General features: G+C 36.7%; 1 protein-coding gene across 2 annotated transcripts in view; it reads left to right on the plus strand.

Annotated features, from left to right (window-relative positions):
* The first annotated feature begins 5635 nt into the window (after positions 1–5635).
* Positions 5636–23193, plus strand: part of atp6v1h (ATPase H+ transporting V1 subunit H) — a 49290-nt gene continuing 31732 nt past the window's right edge. For both annotated transcript variants that reach the window (XM_082172797.1, XM_082172798.1), the window contains exons 1-6: positions 5636–5711; positions 6283–6416; positions 10601–10700; positions 10980–11069; positions 12661–12774; positions 14288–14392. In XM_082172797.1, the coding sequence (XP_082028923.1) occupies positions 6313–6416; positions 10601–10700; positions 10980–11069; positions 12661–12774; positions 14288–14392 (513 nt within the window). In that variant the 5' untranslated portion in view covers positions 5636–5711; positions 6283–6312. The remainder of the gene's footprint in view (positions 5712–6282; positions 6417–10600; positions 10701–10979; positions 11070–12660; positions 12775–14287; positions 14393–23193) is intronic.

Below are 23193 nucleotides of genomic sequence, written 5' to 3' on the forward strand. Positions count from 1 at the left end.
AAATGAGAACAAGATAGCGAATCGAAACTGTCATTTTTCCTCTGAAATCATTAAAATAACTAAAAGAGACTGTCCTATTTCCATCCAACATGCTGAAGATGTCAGAGGGCAACTGTGTAGGGCTCAGTCTAGAAAAACCTGTCACATTTACTCGGGTGTTTCACAATGATGAGTGCAATAGGTCATACTATAATCAGTACCGCCAATTCAGAAATATATTTCCTTAACTTTTTTGTTTAGATTTTGAAAAGTCTGCCACCAAAAGCCTATACACAAAACACTTTTAAAAAAGAAATGGATTTTGCAAATCTGCAGTGTAGCTGTTGTGTCTGAACTCTTAAATTTACTTGAACTAAGAAAGAAATGCAAATTGTATTTATTGCAATCACTTATAAGATTTATTTAGGGATAGTTCACATAAAATTGAAAATTATTTCATAATTTACTTATTTACATTCCAAACCTGTATGACTTGTTTTGTCTATACAAAGTCACTGGGGTCCAATGTTGTTTTGGACCTCACTGACTCATTGTATGAACAAAAACAATTGAAACCTTGTTTATATGTAGGCCTATTAATATTTATTTTGGTAAACATCATTTCAAAAGAAAAAGCATGACTTTAGTGCAATACTTTAGCAAACTAACACAGCCAAGAGCCATGTTCCTATAAATAGAAACAAGTCTGTTTTTTTTTCTTTTTTATTCAATCAATATAGTAGCATAGCTATTTCCACAGCATGAAGGTAAGATCTTACGGATTTATGAATGAACTCGTTTCAAAATCTTCCCGGTCTACTGACATTTTTTATAACAACATTATAATGCTCATGAAAGCTTTCGTTAACTCTACAATAAGTAAATGCAATTCACCAGTTAATACTCTTCGACAGCAATGCCATACAGAGCTACCTCAAAAACGGAAGTTCAAAGACAAAATTTTAAAGATGGCTGCATGTTTGTTTCTCTGGGGCATAAGGTTTATAGCCAGAGGAAAACTGGCCCTCTGATGTAGCTATAGCCTAGTTTCTCTCAAAGGTATTTTTCCTCATTATACAGCATCAAATGGAGTTTTTTGCCACAGTTGTCTTTGGCTTGCACACTAGGGGACTAAAGATAGAAGTATTATTATAATATGCCTTTTTGGCTTAAGGTTGCAGGCTTGCCTTCCACTGGCCATATAATTTATATGGCCACTGGAAGGCAAGCCTGCAACCTTAAGCCAAAAAGGCGTAACAGCTAAAGCTAGCACTGCGGCTTTGTCGGTACACAGTGAAGGAGACAAGGCCGTTTTTTTAATCGATATCAGTGGAGGAGAGGCTTCACTGCGCTGAACCGCTTTTGTGAGGAAATACTGTAGCTTATCATTTAATGAAAAGACTCTAATCTTCAACATGTTTTACTCTAAACTATACTTTTTTTTGGGAACTAGGCTATATGTAGATTTTACCTTGATAAAAATGTAATTTTTTTAAGAGAAGGCAGAGTAGGAAATTTCGTTACAGGTAGGACTTATTTACAGCATTGAGTGATGTATTGTCTAAAGAAAATAGACAATATAGATGTTGTCGTTCTTTGGCTTTCAGGTTTTACCAATTATAATATAAGACTTGAATGACTATGACTGACATGCACTATGATGCTGATATAATGCATAAATGAATAAAGAGACCATTTATAATTTAACTATAAATATTGTATTATATTGTTGTTTAATGAAAAAATAAATACAATAATGTTTTCTCTTTTTGGCTTCCAAGTTTCAACAAATAAATTATGATTTCTGACAGTTAATATGCCTAATAATTATAACGCTTTTTAGTGAATGAAGTTAAACAAAATATGAAGATTTGAATAGTGTATACTTTCTATGGCCTCCAGATTTCAACAATTAATTTACAATTACATTTAGTGACTATATCACTGCGATGAATGCCCCATAAAGCTGTTTTTTAATGAACAGATTCAAATCTAATCTTAAATGTGGTTTTATGCGCACTGTAGTGACCAGTTAAAGCACATTCCACAAACATGGCAGTACGATCAACATCAAATATATAATATTTATCCACAACACGAACACGTTAATCCAGAGAAATCCAAAGAAACTGCGTGTAACGTAAACTGTGACTGTTATAAAACTAAACGCTGGTTACTGACGTCACTGCCATTATGTGATGCTGAGGTGTCTCGCGTGATCCAAGTTAGCAGTTATGTTTTCCAATGTCAAGAGCCGCACAGACCCCCAGGTGGGTGATGTATGACTAAAAACTTAAACCCTATTATGTGTCCTTTTAAATATGGCAGCGATACACATCACATAATATTACATTTGTCACTACACAAACAATTTATAAATTGAAACAAAACTTCAAAATTCTGAATTCTTAATATCACATTAAGCAACTTCAATTACTAACTTCAATTGACTCTTATACGTATCTGATGTACCTGAATGTATATGGGATCCTTTGATCTGTCCTCCGTGTTTTCATTCTCGTCCTCATTTTCATAACTTCCTGTCGCTAAGTAACCCTCGTCGTGCCGACAGGCCAAGAGAAGATGCCGTAGCTGTCCCCACATCAAGTAAGGAGAAAGCTGAACACTCTGTTCCACAGAAGAGGGCCAGACCTCCCACTTCAATACGATTCTGTTACATGGCATTCCTCGCCTAAAGCCTTTCCATGTTGTCAAAGAAACATCATGTTCACAAAGATCCAAAGCCATGGGGTTTCTCATGATCCATGGCAGTTTCACATATCTGGTAAGCAGGTACCTTAAAAAAAGACACTTAAATAGAAGACAACAAATGAGAACAGCACTCAGTGAGCAGGGCAGAAAGGGGATTACACTTGTGCATGTCCCATCGAGTCTGATCCCCTAGTGGTTTAGTGCACTTCAAAGGCTTAGGACAGATTAAACACAGGATGTGTGTCGTTCACAGCATGATTATGTGGTGTGAGCAATGTTTGGAATAAAATAGATGCATTTTTAGAGTTCAATGTATATGACCTTCACCAGTCAAATGTGGTTGAGTAATACACTCTTTCATTCACTTCCATGCACTAAAAGTGTGTAAATTAAACTAAAAGTCAAGTAAATTAATCTATTTTCATAAAGAATAGGCTATACATTTTATAGTAATGACAAGCTAATTTATCAGGTAGAAATTGTAAGTAAAAACTACGACTGAAAGTCCAAATATATAAATACATAAAGTAAAATAAAACAAAAATAGTGGGATCCCTGAAGAACATTCAGTGCTTAAAACTTCTGGAATTCTGAAACGCTGAGATTTTAGTTAAATTATTTAAATTGTTTGATTACACTTATTTAACCCTCTACAGCACAGTTTTCTTAAGCCCTATGTTCAATACATGTTTCTTTAAATGATTGTAACCAATTAGAATGGTTAAAAAAGTATCAAAGAACAGTCCAATAAGCTGTGGGAGTCACTATCAAGCACCATTTGAAGGTGGGACGTCCTTTTCTGACACATGGTCACAGAAGCACATGGTGTGAGAAGAAGGCAAGATTATTTGCTTTAGTAATCTTATTTCAAATGACAAGAACTTTACATAAAAAACTGTGTGTATGAAGGTGTAGAGAAGCCTTTTGGCAGATTTTATGAAGTTTTTATTTTATTTTGCATGTTCAGAAATTCGGTTTTCAAAGATGTCTTGGACAATACCTCACACTGGCAAATAATATGTGACAAAAAGGGAAGATAAAGGGTTCCAGGGTGCACAGGAACACCCAAAGAGATGTGCAAAAAATTGTATGTACACCTCTGTTTCACAGCAGAGAAGAACTGCTTTTTGGAGTTTCACACAGAGTGAAATCTCATTACATGAAGTACATGATGACATGACGAAGTACATGATGACATGACACACATGGTACAAACCTATCTGTATCAAATCTAATATATCAATGTGTTTCAAGTGTTTTCCCCTTTTTAACTAATGATTTCTTGAAAATTTTTTTTAAGATTTGTGATTTTTGTGGGAAACCACTGATATAAATACACATGGATGTATTAAATGCACATGAAGGCTATATTAAATGAAACTATGTTCATTTATTTACAGAACTATGTTATGTCATCATACCTTAAAGGAGACCTATGCAAAATTCACTTTTACATGGTGTTTGAACATAAATGTGTGTCGGCAGTGGGTGTACACAACCACATTATAATGGCACAAATACTCTTCTTTTTTAATCGCCATACATTATAAACAGTGTCTAGCTTAGGCCCCACCCACGACTGCTGACAGACTCTGCCCTATTAGCATAGACCCCGCCCCAAGTGAGCTGTACACTATACGCCATGTTTATCTCCTCACCTGGGCATTTAACAGCATTTAAGTTAGAAATGTATTAAAGGGGTGGTTAATTATGGTTACACACTTTTCTAACTTTAGTTAGTGTGTAATGTTGCTGTTTCAGCATAAACAACATCTGAAAAGTTACAACGCTCAAAGTTCAAAGCAAAGGAAGATATTTGCTTATAAATAAATAGTTTTTTAAGAACTACAACAAACGGCTGGTAGGGACTACACGACATTCCTCTCGGGTTAGTGATATAACTAACATGTCACTCTGTATGCATCTTACAACAGTTCCCACACAAGTGATTTTATGGATTATCATGAAAGAATATGCTAATCAATGACTTGAAGATAGTTAACTACACATCAGCAACATAAATTCATCAGCTAACCATTCAGAAACGTACTGTTGCATTCTACATGTTGTCACTTCTTCTTGAGTCTCTCCATCATTGTCCGACTCCAGTTTAAACATAAAAGGCAGAACAGTTTCTGACATTTTAGTCAGAGTCAGTCGTCTGCTCTCGCAGTACTTTGATGCCATATGTCACAGTGATGTAGCATCTGAGCTGACTCAAGTCGGGACAGAATTTCTAACCAGCATGCATTGCTTCAAGTCAGCTGCTGGTCGGTCTGCGCAGTCGAACAAGCCTATTATTAGCCTACTACTGACTGAAGAGATGAATTAGCATATTCTTATTAATATTAGGATAGAGTTCTAATGCATGACAAAATAAATCACATTTAAAATAATTATTGAAGAATTGTTAAACGTTAGAAAATTTTATTATTTATAAAATATATATATTTGGTGGTCCTAGGCACATATTGTGAATTAATTTAATAAACTTAGTTACCTAGCTTTCCTGGTAGCCTTTAGTAAATTCACTTGTCTAAAATGATACATAAAACTATTATCATTCGAACAATGTTTACTTTCTTCATTGACACGGATGTAAATGTATTCATCAAAGCTCAGCTTTTGGAATGGAAGAGTAGGGCCAGATATGGAGACTGAGAGAAGGCATGATGGAGATCTCCATGGTGGAGATGAGAGAGGAAGAGCCAAGAAGTCCTCGCTAGGTATTGACTATGCTATATTATCCTCTCTCTTTTTTTGTCCTTCAAACGTCTTAAAATGTTAAAATGTTGCACCCGAACCCTGCTAGCAAACTCAATTTTGGGACCTAGGCTATATATTTATAAAACCCTGCGTACGACCCTGGAGACAAATGATTCGAGTCACTGAGGCGAGTCAAAATCCTTACCACTGAAATGACTCTTTAAAGGGTTAATTCGTTGGTCCGCTCACATGACAGTATCACGTGACATTGATCCCGTGACGTCTTGTAGCAATTTGACAGCAAAAGGCAGCAGGTACGTGAAGTCAGATATATTTCTAATATTTCTTCTAGAAATATTGCTTATCGGCTCTACAATTGATTGCTTGATAACTGTGTAGCAAAACCATTGACGCAAGGCGCTAACGTTACCTTTCCAGCCCGCTGTTTTCTTGCATTAGCAGTTGTCAGTGGCTTAACGTTAGTCCATTCAGTAGTAGTTTTGTTTAGAAGACATGTAACGTTACGTTAACACATATGATCATATTATTTCGAAATGACGTGCCCAGACCTCCTACAAATTTAATTAATCTCATTTACATTATAACTAGTTGTAATTCGCCTTTTTACCCGTTCAACTTAGCTAACGTTAGCTGTTACACGACCCCTACTACAATGCTAATTCAGTTTTATAGTGTGTGTGAACAACACACAGTCCCTTTTGAGCAGTAATCTCATGTAATATTTATTCAACATATTTTTTATCGTGTTATCTATGTTTCTAACCTCCTTTCGATCGGAGCTATCTGGAACGATTACAGATGCTGCAGTATTTTTCATATTGGCCTTTCCAGGGATAGCATATCACGATTTGATATTGTTTTCAGTTTTTAGGTCCTAATATCTAAGAGATCAAGATGGATATCCGAGGGGCAGTGGATGCTGCCGTTCCTACCAACATCATTGCAGCCAAGGCCGCAGAGGTCCGAGCAAACAAGGTCAACTGGCAGTCCTACCTGCAGTGAGTACATCTGAACATCACTTCTGCTTCTATATTTCTCTCCTAGACAATTCATTCTGAAATCTGAAAGATTTTTTGTCCTCATAGAATACTGCCACAAGAGACTGAGCTGTTGTAAAAGTATTATGATGCTTAAAGTCACCATTATACAAACCAAATTTGACAGTTCTTTTATTTTATTTTTTATTAATTATAAATGATTAAAACCGTGCACATCATTACTTTTTATAAAATTCATGTGCCCTTGCCTTCTTTAATCAAAATAACTTCTCCCTCCCACTTGCAATGACATCTCTTCTCTGATATGTTTACTGGCACGAGGGTGAGACAACCTGTCACTCACATTAGATCACAGCAATAGCAAACCACTACGATCCAATCAATTCCCGATGGACAAAATCAACTTCCACCCTACATTTTTTCTTGTTCTAGAGTCCGTTTTACTTGAATATATGTCGTAACAGGGAAGAAAATACTTTTGCAACTTCCGTTTAATGCCGACTTTAAACCTTCTTTATGGAGTCCCCAGTAAAGTAAAAACAGACTTGTTTCATTCATGAATGATTGTTTTTAATAAATCTAAACTTTTGAATCCTATGATACTTAATATGCTCACTAGTTCCCTAGTTTTTATGTCTATATATGTGTATCTTCAGAACTTGGATCACATCTTGGTTTCATTAATACAAATAAAATGGGCTTTGCATGTTTGCTAAAATTGTCTTTGGTGTAATACTTCTCTAAAACAGGAACAAGGTCTAGATCCTTTAAGGAAACTGTGACTGTGTCATTGTCATGTGACAGTTAATCAAGGTTGTGTGTGTGTATTCTCACACACATCTGAGAACTATATTCTCAGAAGGCGAAGCACTGCTACTTGGTCAGAGTGATTTGCTCGCAGCACCTGAGAAGCCCTGTGGTGAGGAGCAGAGAGTTCGCTCAGAGTTGGAGTAATTCACTCTGCAGAAGTAGCAGTGCTTCGCCTTCTGAAAATATAGTTCCCAGTATGTATACGGTTAGAAGATCTCATGTCTCATGTCTTATGTGACCTTGTTATTTGTACATGCTGTGACTATACAAATCACAACATGTAAATAGGAAAATGTTGGCGTTATTTTGTCACTTATTGGGAGCAGTATCAGGGTTCTCAAGTTTTATCAAAAGCTTGGAGTGAGATCACATGTGGTTAGAGGGGGAGCCCTAATGGAGCCCCGCCCCCGCCCCCCAATTTTACCCATTGTTCATAATTAACCAGCACAAATTGAAATTATAACTATATAATTGGTAAATGTGATAAATGACAGAGCAATTCATCACATCAAATATACTCTTTAATGTTATATTTCAAAATTACAAATATACAACAATTACAAAAATATAACAAATTGCTACAAACAGTTTGCACCCAGAGCACTCTGCTTTAATACATGTAGCCTTAATGTAACTAGAAAGACAGTACAGTATAAGTTAGTGGGTACAGTATAAGTACAGTATATACAGTACAGTATAAGTACTTATACAGTACAGTACTTATACAGTACAGTATAAGTTAGTGGGTATCTTCATTCCTTGCCATACCCACTAACATTTCCCTTAGTTTCAGATAACGTAAGCTAGCCAAACTGAGCCAAAGCTTCTGGCCTGGTTGCAAAGTAGTTGTAGAGTTTTTGACTGCATCAATAATAACGTATACGATGGGCTATATATTAAATGTTCTAGCCTAAAAATGTTAGACGAGCTTTCTTCCAACTTACCTTCTCCATCACGACGTGTGTTCGCGTGATGTTGTTGGTTACCTAGTAACGAACGTACGGTGGCCGAGAATGTTCCGTCAACTTCCGTGTGTTCGCGCATCTATGTTGCCTAGTAACGAACGCAATCTGGCCGAGATACGTGCTGGCAGCAGGAAACTTCACTTTGTGTGCCTGCGCCTCGTATACAACGTTATATATAAAGCTTGCAGGACAACTTGGTTGGCATTGCCTTTTCAGCGTGAGAAATACACGGTGTGGCGTGTGAACTGGTTGAATTGCGTGTGTCTCACGGCCAACGCGTGAGACTTGAGAACCCTGAGTATGTTAGCTGGAGCCGTTTACCTCCAGTCTTTGTGCTAAGCTAGTCTAGCAGTGGGTGCGTCAGACAGAGTTACAGCACGCACGGGGATGGAAAAGGGTATGTATGGACTTGTCTAACTCTGGGGGATATGGTGAATAAGCTAAAGTCCCAAAAAGCCGGCATGTTCCTTTTAATTGTAATAATATTTCACAATATTACTGTTTTACTGTATTTTTGATCAAACAAATGCAGCCTTGCTGAGCATAAAATACTTTTTTTACAAACTCTTACTGACCCTAAACACTTGAATGATAGTGTTATATGTTTGTGTTGTATTATAGTTGTTATTTTATTCTGCTATAAACCAGCCAACTGAATAGTTACAGAAATGTGAGGACATTCAAAATTAAGTTAATGAAGTATAATTAAATATGATAAATGAAGTATGTGTCACAGCTAGGTAGCAGCAAAAAGCAGGATATAATGGTAGGAAACGAGAAACCGGTGGATCAAAAGAATCTAACTATGAAAAACCATGGAAACTAATGCAAACGAAGGAAATGGAAAGGGAAAACAGGAGACAATGAAAAACCAACTACAAGTCCACTCAAACTCGAGGTGGAGACACGGGGCTCAGCAGACCAAGGTAGGTAGCGAGGACAATGATGGAGCCAGAAGGAAGGAAGAGCCTGGTGGAGGGACAAGGTGCAGGGCCCAACCAGGGTGATGACTGACCAAGGCTGAGCTGGAGGGACGAGGCAGCCCGCCGAAGCCTGAGGGATGACGGACCATGATGGAGCTGATGGGTTGACAGAACGAGGTGGAATCCTGGGTCCAGAGATGGAGCTAGGGGATCAACACACCAGTGCGAAGCAGGGGATCTGAAACCCCAAGGCATATCCAAGCTGCTAGGTGGAGCCAGCGAAGAAGGAGCCGAAGGGCTGAAGGGAGCCAGCAGAGACAGAGCCAAAGATCGGAATGGTAGAGGAAGAGGGAATAGGAGACTGGGTCGGAACATTGGCGACGAAACAGACTTGGTGCTGGGCAACGTGTCTTGGGTAGACTGCGGCGCTGGCGATAATAAATAATAATAATGGCGAAGGGGGATCCACACTGAAAAAGCACCCAATCCACAAACTCTTTAAATGTCCCTCGAAGACCGTCCTCGGGTAGGTGTGACTTTGAAAAACACACACAGGCTGTTGTCGTCGTAATGGACGAGATGAACCAGATCTAAAGAGTCCTGTGTGTGTTCCTCAAGGGAAGGATCCCCCTGTGAGAGTCAGTTCCGATCTTCTGTCACAGCAAGGATGCAGCAAAGAAAAAATAGAAGGACCTAATCGCAGCAGTTGTTTTATTAAACACAAACTCAAAATTCTCTCAGAAGTTCAGAATAATTACACAAATCAAAAGAACAACCACTAAACACTGACGAGATTGGAACAAAGGAATAACTGAAATAAAGCTCTATATACAAACGTTAACAGAAAGAAAACGAGAAATAGGCAAATCAAATTAATCTAACAATGAAAAACCATACCAACTACCAGGTCCACTCAAACTCAGACATAACATGATATTATGATAATACGTCTATAGAAAGGCAATTGCACAAGTATACTTGGTTGTTTTAATTTTTTACAGTTCAGAGAGTTTCATGGTTTTCTTATATTATTGCTTCATATAGTTTTTGAAGGAACAAGGCAGAGCTCAACAAAATGTGTTTTAGCAACATAGAGGAAACAGTTACAGTTCTTATATTGGATCTTATTAGAAGAGTATATTTTTCATTTGTAATAGCCAGAAATTATACTGAAATATTTAATACATAATGACACATGTACATGATCAATAGGACAAGTGACAGTTTTATCAATGAGCACCGACCATCAGCCCACCCTTATTATTAAGCCCTGCAAACTCTCCACAAATGAGAGAAACATGGTGTACTTTTGTGGGCTCTTGAGAATGAATATAGTGTTTTAATCTGTCTTGGATAGATTAAAACAATGTAAAAAGCAGGTGAGAGCGAATATGCTGAACGAATGTCAATTATTGATGCATTTTGTTAGATTGCCTTTTGTTGAGCTTACCTCCCTTTAGTCATTGGTGAGTTTCATGCTTTTCAGGGGCCAAATGATCTCAGCCGAGGACTGTGAGTTTATCAAGAAGTTTGAGGTTGCCATGTCTGAAGACAAGCAAGCAATTCTGACAAAAGAAGGACATCAGGTTCATATCTCATTTTTCCTGGATTTGTTTTGCCCATCACACCTGTTTAGCTTGAAAGAAGAAATGTACCACATTAATTTTGCATAACAGAACGACAGAGCTTTAGATCATTGCTAGTATTTTAATTTTTGGTTAGTTTTGAGAACACAGACCTTAGACACCATTTTTAAATAAATTAAAGCTTTGTGAAAATGACTAGACTCACATAGGCTCACATGTTGTTGTATTTCTATGCAATTCTATAGATTTAACTTTTTCTTCTAACATATTTTCTTGTAGTGTGCAAAGACCTTCCTCAACCTTATGGCTCATATATCTAAGGAGCAAACAGTTCAGTACATCCTGACCCTGATTGATGACACGCTGCAGGTAAAAACATGCGCCATTTCAGAGATGTAAAAAGTTCAAATCTAATGTCTGTTTTCTCATAGCCCGTCAGACTTAAAGTCCCCCTGTGGTGAAAATCAAGTTTTTTAATGTTGTTTATATGTCTATGTGGTGTTTTTAATATGCTTTAAGATAAACATTCATAAGTCAGCACCATTGCCGAGTATTTTCTCTTTAAAACTGCAGCGATCTAATGGCAGCTGCAAATCTAAATCGCTGGTGTTTCTGACATCACACCTTGTGACCAATCACTTCAACGCGCCTGCGGGCTATAGCATATCATTAACTATTACCACTCTGATGCAGGGAAGTCTCAAGAGAAGCCAGGTTATCCCTGAATATTTTAACATTAGCAACACATTATTAACTGATAATAGTCAAGCAAAAGGCTAATCATGTTAATTAACGTGTGTTGTTAGTAAGTTGGCCGTGTGGATCTCTGAGCTCGTTTGAGTGAGTGGAGGCAGGGCTACTTTGCATATTCATAGGATCCGCGTATACTAAATGAAGCAAGGGTGTAGAGTTATATTCAAGCTTTTTTAAAGCATGAAGACATTTTTTTTATTCACAGGAAAAAACCTTTAAATATGTCATCTTGGTGATCAAAGATGAGTTTTAAGGGATAAAATTATTGACTACAGGGGGGCTTTTAAAAGCTTTGGAGTGTTCATTCATAACACATAAATTGACCCTGTATTATCTCAGTTAAAAGGTGTAGAGTGTATTGAAATGAGAAATGCAGTCAAATGCATGAATATTTCTATGACATTTGCTTTTTGTCTCTTCACAGCCTTGGTCTTGCAAAAATGTCAATTCCTTGAGCTGATTTTGAATTATAATGTCATTCAGTCAAATCCTCCTTTAGCTTTGCTTATTCCCTGTATATTTTGTCAATATTATCTGTTAAGTTTGTGCTGATAGATGGCCTTCATAAAACCCACTTTCAGTTGCATATGGAGCCTGCGGTTCTGTGTACTGCAGCATCTATACTGAGTGTTTCTGTATTCATACAATGACTCGTCATCTCACAACTCATTTAGCCTATGCCTCGATGATGACATCTTCTATTCATATGCAAAGTGGTTATACTTTTAAAACCACGATAAAAAGGCTAATTTTTCCATTTTAAATATCAATTCATTTTATAAATGTGTCTGGGGAAATGGAAGAAATGAACAGTCTGTCTCACCCTGCATGTGCTGTTTTGTCAAGTATCTTTAATTTACATTATTTTTCAAGGACACAACAGTGCTACCATGCATAGCTCATGCTGTAATACCAGTGAAATGGAGGTAAACAATGGAAAATAATCAGATTACCTAAAATAATTTGACTATGTTTTTTATTTTTTTAATCTATTTTTATTTATTCATATAAAAGTAAAAAAAAAACATACAGGAAAGCACAACTGATGAAATGCACTGTTGTGTCATCACTTACCTTTTGTACCATCACTTAATGTCCATTTGTGCAACTTCTATATTAGAAGATGTGTCTGGGATAATTTTTCTATAATCACTCACCTTTTCTAATTAATTTTTTGCAATAATGGGTCTTTTGCTCTACCATGCAGGAAAATCATCAGAGGGTGAATATCTTCTTTGATTATGCCAAGAAGACTAAGAATACAGCCTGGTCATATTTCCTTCCAATGCTGAACCGTCAAGACCTCTTTACTGTTCACATGGTAAGTTGATATCAGACGATAAATACATAAATATATATATAATATACACTACTGTTTAAAAGTTTGAGGTCAGTAGCATTTTTTTTTTCTTGTTGAAAGAAATATTAAAAATTGTCATACCCCAAACTTTAAACAGCTGTTCTAGGTAGAGTATTTAATAATTTAGTCAACTTTTTTACTGAAGAAAGTGCTTTACTACAAATATGGTAAAAACAAACAAACAAACAAAAAAACAACAGCAGCGATATTAATTAAATTATTTGTCATTGCAGTGAAATTAATTTAATGTATTTTAAGAAGCTCCTTTGACCTTATATTTTCTTCTGTAAAAGAAAAGTTATTTGTACTACTACCACAAAAGCTTAAATTTCACAATTAATTTCAGGAATGTGTAGGTGGTGTTTACTGATGGTTCAGTTGCATAACAAAGTCACTGTAGAATGTTACACAATCCTTTTCCCTTGGACATTTTTTTTTTTCCAAGCAATTACTGAACTGAAGTTAGCTTTTCCTCCCTTTTCTCTAAACTTACTAAACAGATCGACCAATGAGGAATCACCAGTTATTACCAATTTCAGGTGTTTTCCAAGGTCTGCCACATAGTATTCTGCTTATTAAATAATATCATTGTGATTTGTTCTTAAAAGCAACTTGTACATCAATCCAGAACTCACATTCAGGGCCATTACATCCAAATCTTTTGTTTGAGAGCCCATAGGTAGAATGGGTCCATCAATAATTCATCAAAGACATTTCTATGCTTAGTTTTGAACATTCACTCCAAAGCAAAACAATTTCCCAGGGTACTCTCATTTTAAGGATACATACTTCACACGCAGAACAGCATGAAGTCGTCACAGTTTAATTACCCTTCAGGCAGACGGCGGTCGCAGGGTGCTGAACTGCGTGAGGATGGTATTGATTCCCCTTGCCATCCTCACCTCAGCTCTTAATGAAACACTCTGAAGTTCCCCTTTTGTATGGCAAGCAGAGTAAATGTCATGTCTTCTGGAAACATCAGAATGGCTCTGAATGCATTCATTACCATGGTGCACACACAGATGTAGGGAGCGAAAGAGCCCTCAGTGAATCACTTCATCTGTCCAATAATTTGAGAATATTCTGCAGCAGTTGCATATTCATTTGGCTGAAATGCTAATTTAGGATGTTTAATTTCAGGTTGAACGTTTCAGACGGATCTAGACAGAGCAACAGTCGCCATTACTTATCACAATTAGAGCTGTTAATTGTCCTTAATGCAGAGAAGAGCAGAGAGAGGACAGGAAATGATGGGGAGAGAGAACGAGAGCAGGATTGGGAAATGTTATAAGCTCTATTCAAACTCTATTTGTTTTCATGACCACTGCTCATTGTGGCCAAACAAGTGGACTAACCACTAGTCCACAGCCCCAACAAGGCATTTTTTGATATTCTTATGTTCAAGCATCTGTATGAAAGCCACGTTTAACAGAAATCCAAGCAGTGATGCGACATTTCTCTTCTTCCCCCCCAGGCTGCGAGGATCATAGCCAAGCTGGCTGCCTGGGGACGTGACCTGATGGAGGGCAGTGACCTGAACTACTACTTCAACTGGATTAAGACCCAGCTCAGCTCTCAGGTAAAAAACAAATAGATTCCATTCTAAACCTTCTCTCTCTCTCCAACCAATTTAAGGTTTTACAATTATGTTATCATTTCCTCACCCTCGTGTCAATCCAGACCTGTATGACTTTCTTTCTTCATTGGAACACAAAGGGGACACACAAGAGAATTTTCATTTTAAGATTTTTTTTTACATAACATTTGAAGATATTTCATTGATTTTTTTTAATTTATTTTTTTTAAAGGTTCTTATTTTCAAATGAGGACGCTCTTGCTACACAGAAAGCTCTCTATTTTTATCTTACCTTTTATCTTACCCTACCTTATCTAAAACATCTGCTTCTACTGTCAGTCACTGAACATAATCTACTGTATCTGGATCTTTGTGCATTACCACTGTTGCCTCTGTGCCTTATGATGTAAATTTTCCTATACAATGAAACTTCAAAAGATGCCATCGCTTTCTTGTTTTCAATCATCTTCCTTTCACTGGAGTGTGAAAGGCAAGCAGAGACATAAAAGAATTTGTGATGTGTCAAAGCACTGGCCATGTTTTACTTTTACGTTTTTTGTTAGGTTTTAAAAAGAAAGGAAGAAGGCTGTTTGTGTCAGTTGTTTAGTTTATTAACTTTAGCAGTTACATTTACAAATGAAATATTTCTGTTGTATCAAGGCCAAAAGTCTGAGACCGCATTGAAAATTTGGGATTCAAAATCTAATTTATACCTGAAAATAAAGAGAAACTTCTAAAACGTCAAATAAATTAAGAAATATTGGATTGAGCACTATAGATTTGTTATTAAACTGGGTTGAATGTAAAACCTGGAAATATCAAGGACTTTTAAAATCGTCTTTTCTAGGCCTGATAAAGTCATGAATATTTGCATTATTAGTATCACTAGTCCAGTGCCTGTGCAAAATCAGTTAATAAGAGCATGATAGCCAGTTTTAGCATTGAGATCAGGCTATGCTTGACTTGTTGACTACTATCCAGTTAACGACCGACAAAACAATGTTAAGCACAACAAAGGAGAACACATAAACAGCTAACTTGGTTGTTTCAATTATGAAAAGTAAGGATGGCTCGTTTAAGCCTGCATAGCCTACATGAGCTATCCTGTTGAATAGGCAGGACAGCTGTTTAACATGGCATATTCAACATCACATAGTTACAGGCTAACTTCAGCGCGCATGACACAGTAATAACTTAGCATTGAGACCAGGCTACACTTGAGCAAACAGTTTGTGAATAGGCTACTACAAATGATGGCTGTGAAAGAGACTGTGAACTCATTGAATAGGATATGTTTAGTTGAATAGCATAGGCTACTATTACACAGTAGTGATAACGTTAAGCGCACCAGAATAAAATATAATATTCAGAAGTAAACAGTGTAGCTGATTTACAGATTCAGTTAACATCCACAAATGAATAGGCTAAGCGCGACAATTCAGGGAGCAGTCTACACAGTGAACTCTGAGAAAACGCTACTTAAGCTCCGCTGCTTTCTTTGACCCTCTCTGTCTCTGGTCCTGCGCTGTGCTCACTCAGTGTGCAGTGTGAGAGAGGGAGTGGCCAGCGGCAAAAGCCAATGTGTGCTATATATTTAACAATATCTTTTGCATTTCTAATCCAAACAACGTGAAACTTGGCACTGCACTTACTCATGCTCACTCAAGAGCAAGACAACTCACTTTGAGTTGTGTCAAAGTTGTGTCATACTCACTTTGACAGCGCAAGACAACTGTCAAATTTTAAATCCATCGGACTAATAGTTCGAGAGATATGCGAATAACAGACACATAGACAGAAAGACAGACAGACATGATATGATATATTCATATTCTAATATAGCCTAATAATTATGGCTGTCAAAATGTATGCATTAACGCATTTTTTTCTGTTATCCATCATTCATTTAAGTGCTATTAAATCATTCAAGAGCGATAAGATGCAAAAAAAGAAAAAACTAAAATCTGTACTGGTGTGCTGTATGTGAAGTGGCTCTCTGTGAACAAACACACGAAACGTGCGCACAGAAAGCCACTTCAGACAGCACCGCTTTGAGTTTTCTTTCGCACTTGAACGGAAAAAACACACAAAATAATTTTTTCTTGAGTATTCTCGTAAGCACAGTCTTAAATGAGTAACTGTCTTTATGTTGTTTCTACATTATTTTGGCTATTCAGTGTGAAAGTATTACAATATCAAAATATATTAAAAACTTTGATGTTAGGTGTGATTAATCACTTTTAATTACCGGTAGTTTTTTTATTACATTTTTTATCGATTGACAGCACTAATAATAATGTTTTGCTATAAAGTATTTAATCATCTAGTTATTGATTTTGTTATTGAAGAGCTGATTTTGTGAAACTTGCTTTCAAGCCATAGTGATGTCCAGTTTGTGAGCATTTGAGCATGTATTGAGTCATTAGTTTTCACTGAATTGTTTTAACTGGTTCACAAATTTGTCCGAATGAGTCATTGGCGAATAGTTTTTTTACATTATATAAAAAAATACTTATCTAGAAGTCACAACATTCCTGGAAAAATCATTGGAGAATTGGTAAAGAAAAAATAGGCAGTCAGTCTGATTAAAGAATATTCTGAAAATGTTTCATTATATATATATATATATATATATATATTTTTTTTTTTTTTTTTTTTTAATGTAATTGTGTATTTACAGTATATAATAAACTGATTGCAAAATACAAGCATTTTCACTAATGATCTCAGAATTTTGGTGCCCACCCATTTGTCAAACAGCACTTGCACAGGAACGAGTGAATTTGTATGTACTGTGTCACTCCTCGTATCCTGCATGTACACAGTTGGGGGTCGAGATCTGCAGAGACAGCCGTGCCAGGGCACTATGCAGCAGAGTGCTTTATATAAAGGGCACAACAAGAAGAATGAACCGAGAAGTGCGTAGAGCACGATTTGAACTTGGATCCTCCTGACTCAGAATGAGCTGAGCTGTGAGCTCTGCTGCAGCAGGCCAGCCACAGATACAGATTAAGACATTCACTCAAGTGCTTAGTGGTGTCTCAAGTGCCTTAACTTGAGTCATTTACCACCCTCAAATGGGATACAGGGGTTGACCTTACTTGTGGTACCAACTTCTTTGCTTTAAAAAAAAAAAAAAACTCTGATGTGCCGGTTCAGCATAGTATTCTAGAGGTTTTGTTTGTTACTTGCTTGAGAGAATTGGTGAAACAACATCTTGTATTATGTTTCTGACACTTTTGTTTTGTTATTTGCCCCACTATACGTTTTTAGTGTAGATATGCTTGATATATGTGTCATGCCAAGGCTGTCAGTGTACCAGGAGGGACGTTATAAATTATCAAGAGATAAAAGCTCTTTTCCATGTAAGGCTGGGCGGTATACCGGTAGATATAATTAACTGGTAGAAATTTGTCAACCGGTAGATTTTGGACTATCATCTCTTTTGTGGTTACGTTCAAGTGATGTTACCGTCATGAAAGCTTATCATTTGCATACATTTTTTAAGCATTGCAGTTTAAAAACAATTGATTTTAAACCATTGAAGCACAATGGCAGTGAAAGAGAACTCATTTCGCTATATGCGCAGTCTGAGAGACTGTTTCTTAGAGATGATGGCACATGAAGCCGCTGCTCAGTGCTCATACAGTGCTCAGTGCTCATACAGTTCTTTTTTGCTGCCTAATTGGGCTTGAATGGTCAAATACACACACTTATGTGTCAAAATGTCTGTCGTAAACAAAGTAATTTATGTCTTAATTAAATGTAAATGGTTGAGAAAGAAAACGCGTGTGTATCAGTGTATTGGATCTGTCATTTGCTCTTTTAAGTGACAGCTGCCTAATATAACTGCTGCTATCTGTCATTTATGTCATCAGACAATAAAAGAAAAAGTCACTCTGCTCTTGTCTGAATTACTTTTGTAACTTTAATAAGAATAGGCTAAATGTATATTTAACTTACACAGTGTAAATTGCATATATAATTAATAGTGTTTTTTTATACATTTGATTATACAATTTAGGTAGTATTTCTTATTTCTAGTGCTTGAAGTATTTCAGGTAGGCCTAGTTCTATTTTATTTGTGTCTTTGTTCTATTGTAGTTCTTACTTTATCTCTTTTTTAAACTTATGTTAGTCTAGTATTAGTTTTTTGTCATATTAAAATCGGTGACAAGAATTATTACATTTAAAAGGTATCAAACATTTGGATATAACAAAAGCCTTTTTAAAAGCAAATATAACTATATCGTTATCGCGAAATGAAATGACCCATATCGTGATTAGGGTTGTGCGAAACTATTTGACTAGTTGATTAAACCGGTACTTCTGCGGCTAGGCGACTTGGAAATACAAGTCGTTTAATTTTTTTTTTTTTTGCTTTGTATTTTGACAAAGGCAGTGTTTAAATTACCGTCACATTAATGTTACTTTTTAAAATTAATGTATTATTTAGAAAAGTGTATATCTGGAGTGGAAAACAAAATCTTTTCATTTTACATCAGATTTTGCATGCGTTTGTTTTCTCTTTGGCACTCGCAGCGGGTTCCGATAAATGTCCAATCAAAGAAGAGCAAGGTGAAGAAATATTTTGACAGCCTACAACTTTTCCATTTTCTTGTCATGTCAAACTAGTATATAACAATTAAGCTTGCTAATAGGCTTGTCATACTACCGGTATGAAATACGGTATGAAATTTTATGTCGGATTAAAGGAGAAACATTATGAATGAAACTTACTTGATCAGTTGCAGTATGCTTAAATAATGTGTAGTTGTCAGTACACGTCAAGCTTTTCTTGTGATTTTGCCACCCGTCATGTGCACAGATACTTTTCCTACACGAGAACCGCATTGACGGTTACCGTGGTAACGAACAACAATACCTTAACGTGCTGACTTGTGCGGACTAACTTTTATTTGAGGAAATATGTTTATGATAGGCTATTAGTTTTGAACTTATTGGTCCTGCGCTGCCTAGTCATTCAGTTGATTTAAGCAGTGTGTTAAAATAAATACCACCCAGTCATCTATTCAAACTTGTCGAATCGGAATACCACAAGGTTCAATTTTAGGCCCTTTACTTTTTAGTTTATATATAAATGATCTTCCAGACAGTTGCAAAAGGGTTAAATGCCAAATGTATGCAGATGACACAATTATATATGTCTCAGCAAAAAACCCTCAGATTGCAGCTGAGATGCTTTCAAAAGAACTGGATGGTGTATCACAGTGGCTCCGAAATAATTCTCTGACCCTGAACTATGATAAGACAGTCTCTATGTGCTTCTCAATAAAAAGAAAGGTCAATGAAAATTTTAGAATAAAGATTGATGAGAAGGAGATAGATGAGGTACATGAATTTAAATTTCTAGGGGTTACTTTAGATTCTCATCTTAAGTTTGATAGTCATGTAAAGAGACTGTGCAGAACTGTCAAGACAAATTTAAACTGCTTCCGATTAATAAGACAATATATACCTATTAAGGCAGCACAGCAGTTTATGCATTCCATGATATTTTCTCATCTATCGTATTGCATTACTGTTTGGGGTCAGGCCAATCAAACAACAATTACACCCGTTAGGTCATTGTATAAACAGGCATTAAAAGTAATGGACCAGAACCCTGTAAGATGGCACCATTGCCTCATTCTAAGGAAGCATAATGTTTTGACAGTTTTGTAAATTATTCATTTCAAAAACTACTTTTTAAGTATGTGAACAACCTTGCACCAGAAATATTCTGTCAACTAGTAGTGAAACAAAAGAGTGGAATAAGAACTAGAGGCACAGTAAGTGGAAACTGTATAGCCGCAAAACGTAGAACAACATTTGGTCAGACATCATTTTCAGTAAGAGGCATAAAATTGTGGAACGCCTTACCATCAGAAATTAAAACACTGACAGAACTCAAGGTTTTTAATACACATTTAAAGCAATGGCTGAAACTGAAACAACTCTGTGAACACTGACTGTACAGGATACAACACAATGCATACAAACATAAAGTTGCATATGTTAGCATGCACAGACATATGCATACTTTTGTGTTTTTGTATTGTTAAATGTGTCTAGACTCTGTTTTATAGTGATTTCTACATCCATTTAAGCCCATATCTACGGAGCCCCCCTAGTCCCACTTTGTCAAAAAAAAATAATTATAACTATCTTGTGGCCTCAAGATAGTATCTCGTGGCCTCAAGATAGTAACTCGTGGCCTCAAGATAGTATCTCGTGGCCTCAAGATAGTAACTCGTGGCCTCAAGATAGTATCTCGTGGCCTCAAGATAGTATCTCGTGGCCTCAAGATAGTAACTCGTGGCCTCAAGATAGTATCTCGTGGCCTCAAGATAGTATCTCGTGGCCTCAAGATAGTAACTCGTGGCCTCAAGATAGTATCTCGTGGCCTCAAGATAGTAACTCGTGGCCTCAAGATAGTATCTCGTGGCCTCAAGATAGTATCTCGTGGCCTCAAGATAGTAACTCGTGGCCTCAAGATAGTATCTCGTGGCCTCAAGATAGTATCTCGTGGCCTCAAGATAGTAACTCGTGGCCTCAAGATAGTATCTCGTGGCCTCAAGATAGTATCTCGTGGCCTCAAGATAGTATCTCGTGGCCTCAAGATAGTATCTCGTGGCCTCAAGATAGTAACTCGTGGCCTCAAGATAGTATCTCGTGGCCTCAAGATAGTAACTCGTGGCCTCAAGATAGTAACTCGTGGCCTCAAGATAGTAAAGTGTCTGACACATGGACCCTTTGTTATTAAACTGGACCCTGTAGTGCAATACTTCACATTCTGTGCAATATTCTATGTTTTAATATTCAGTGTGCAATATAGTTTGCTGCAGTTCTGCTTCTATTTATTTACTAGTACTGTAAATCTTGTAGGCTGCATATCCATAGTCCTTTATAATTATTCTTCATATTTTATAGTCTATATTTATACTTTTTACATGTATATACTTGTTTATTTACCAACTTCTATTATTATTTATATTCCTTTTAGAGATGCACCGATTGATTGGCTGGTGACCGGAATTGGCCGATTTTCACGTGATCGGCCATGACCGGCGACTGGCCGGTCAGTCTGACATGCCGATTTTATGCCGGTCAAATGCACTCGGGCGCCGCATGATTAACCTTTTGAGCTGTACGGTCTCATATATGGGATTGTTATTTCTGTGCCCCTGAGAGTATGGCGCCACATTTAGAATGTTCAGTGACGTCGCATCACTGCCAGATCCAAACTGTGCTTTCGCGCATTGGCTGGCGCTGAGCCAGAGTCGGACGCGTTCAGCCAGCGCTGTCATATATCACAACTAAGCAGTGTTTTCAACCTCATAATGTTTATTTTAGGTTTCAGATATTTAAATACACATAAGCACGAGTAAAACAATACATTTGGAGTTTGTAAAGTACACTGATGTCTGTGGAAGCAGCAATAACAATCTATTCAAATATAATTTGCCGACATGTGTTATTCATATCAGACAAACATAGTGCAAGACAAGGAACTATAAAGTTTACTCTATTCTTCTCAGTTCACCGGCCACGTTCTTGCATTTATTTCGGGAGAAACTGATGAATTCACGTGCTGTAAATCCGACTGACAGGACAACATTGCAGCGCCCATCTCATGTTATAGATCAAGATTATTTATAAAGGTTTTTAAATGACCAAACACACTCATTTACACGTATTTGAGAATCGGAATATCAGATAGGCTAGTTAGTTGATGACATGGTAAGCAAGTTTGTGAATATTTTGAATAAAAAAGGAAAAGCGAAATAAAAGCGACACATCTGTCATACAGTATTATTGTGGCTGCGGTGTATCGCGTGACGCGTCGCCATGGAAACATTAAAGGGAACGTTCGCCTTGAAAAAACTCACTTTCTCGTGGCCACGAGTTACTATCTTGAGGCCACGAGTTAGTATCTTGAGGCCACGAGTTACTATCTTGAGGCCACGAGTTAGTATCTTGAGGCCACGAGTTACTATCTTGAGGCCACGAGTTACTATCTTGAGGCCACGAGTTACTATCTTGAGGCCACAAGATAGTTATAATAAATTTATTTGACAAAGTGGGACTAGGGGGGCTCCGTACATATCTTATTTCATGTATGTGATGTATTTATTGTATGTATTTTAATAGTTATAATTTTTTAATTCAATACTCTGTAATTTCTGTTTTAATTTTACAAGCCTAACCAGGGACAGGGGTTGCAAATTAGTCATGGCTATAAACCTGTATGCATGGCATCTACTTTGTATTCTTTATAAAGCAATGTTCTATGCGTTTGTCCCTGTCAAATAAACATTAAATAAATAAATAAATTTAAATAAATATGGCTAACATTGTTTAAAGGGATAGTTCACCCAAAAATGAAAATTCTGTCATCAATTACTTAACCTCATGTTGTTCCAAACCTGTATGAGTTTCTTTCTTCTGTTTTATACAAAAGATATTAAGATATTTTGAAGAATGTTGGAAACCAGACAGGTGATGGGCCCTATTGACTTCCATAGTATTCTTTTTTCCTACTATGGAAGTCAATGGCTACCGGCTACTGTCAACTGTCTGGTTACCAACATTCTTCAAAATATCTTCTTTTGTAAATACTGGAACAACATAAGAGGGAGTAAATGATGACCAAAATTTTCATTTTTGTGTGAACTATTCCTTTAAGAGAACGCTTCAGTTTAATATACAATGATCATAATGCAAAGCAACATAGCATGTGTCTGACCTATTTTTAGCACCATTCAGTATGGGATTTGACTGTTCATAGATTAAATAGTCTA

Source organism: Leuciscus leuciscus, assembly GCF_965113295.1.
Source record: "Leuciscus leuciscus genome assembly, chromosome: 6".
NCBI lineage: Eukaryota > Metazoa > Chordata > Actinopteri > Cypriniformes > Leuciscidae > Leuciscus > Leuciscus leuciscus.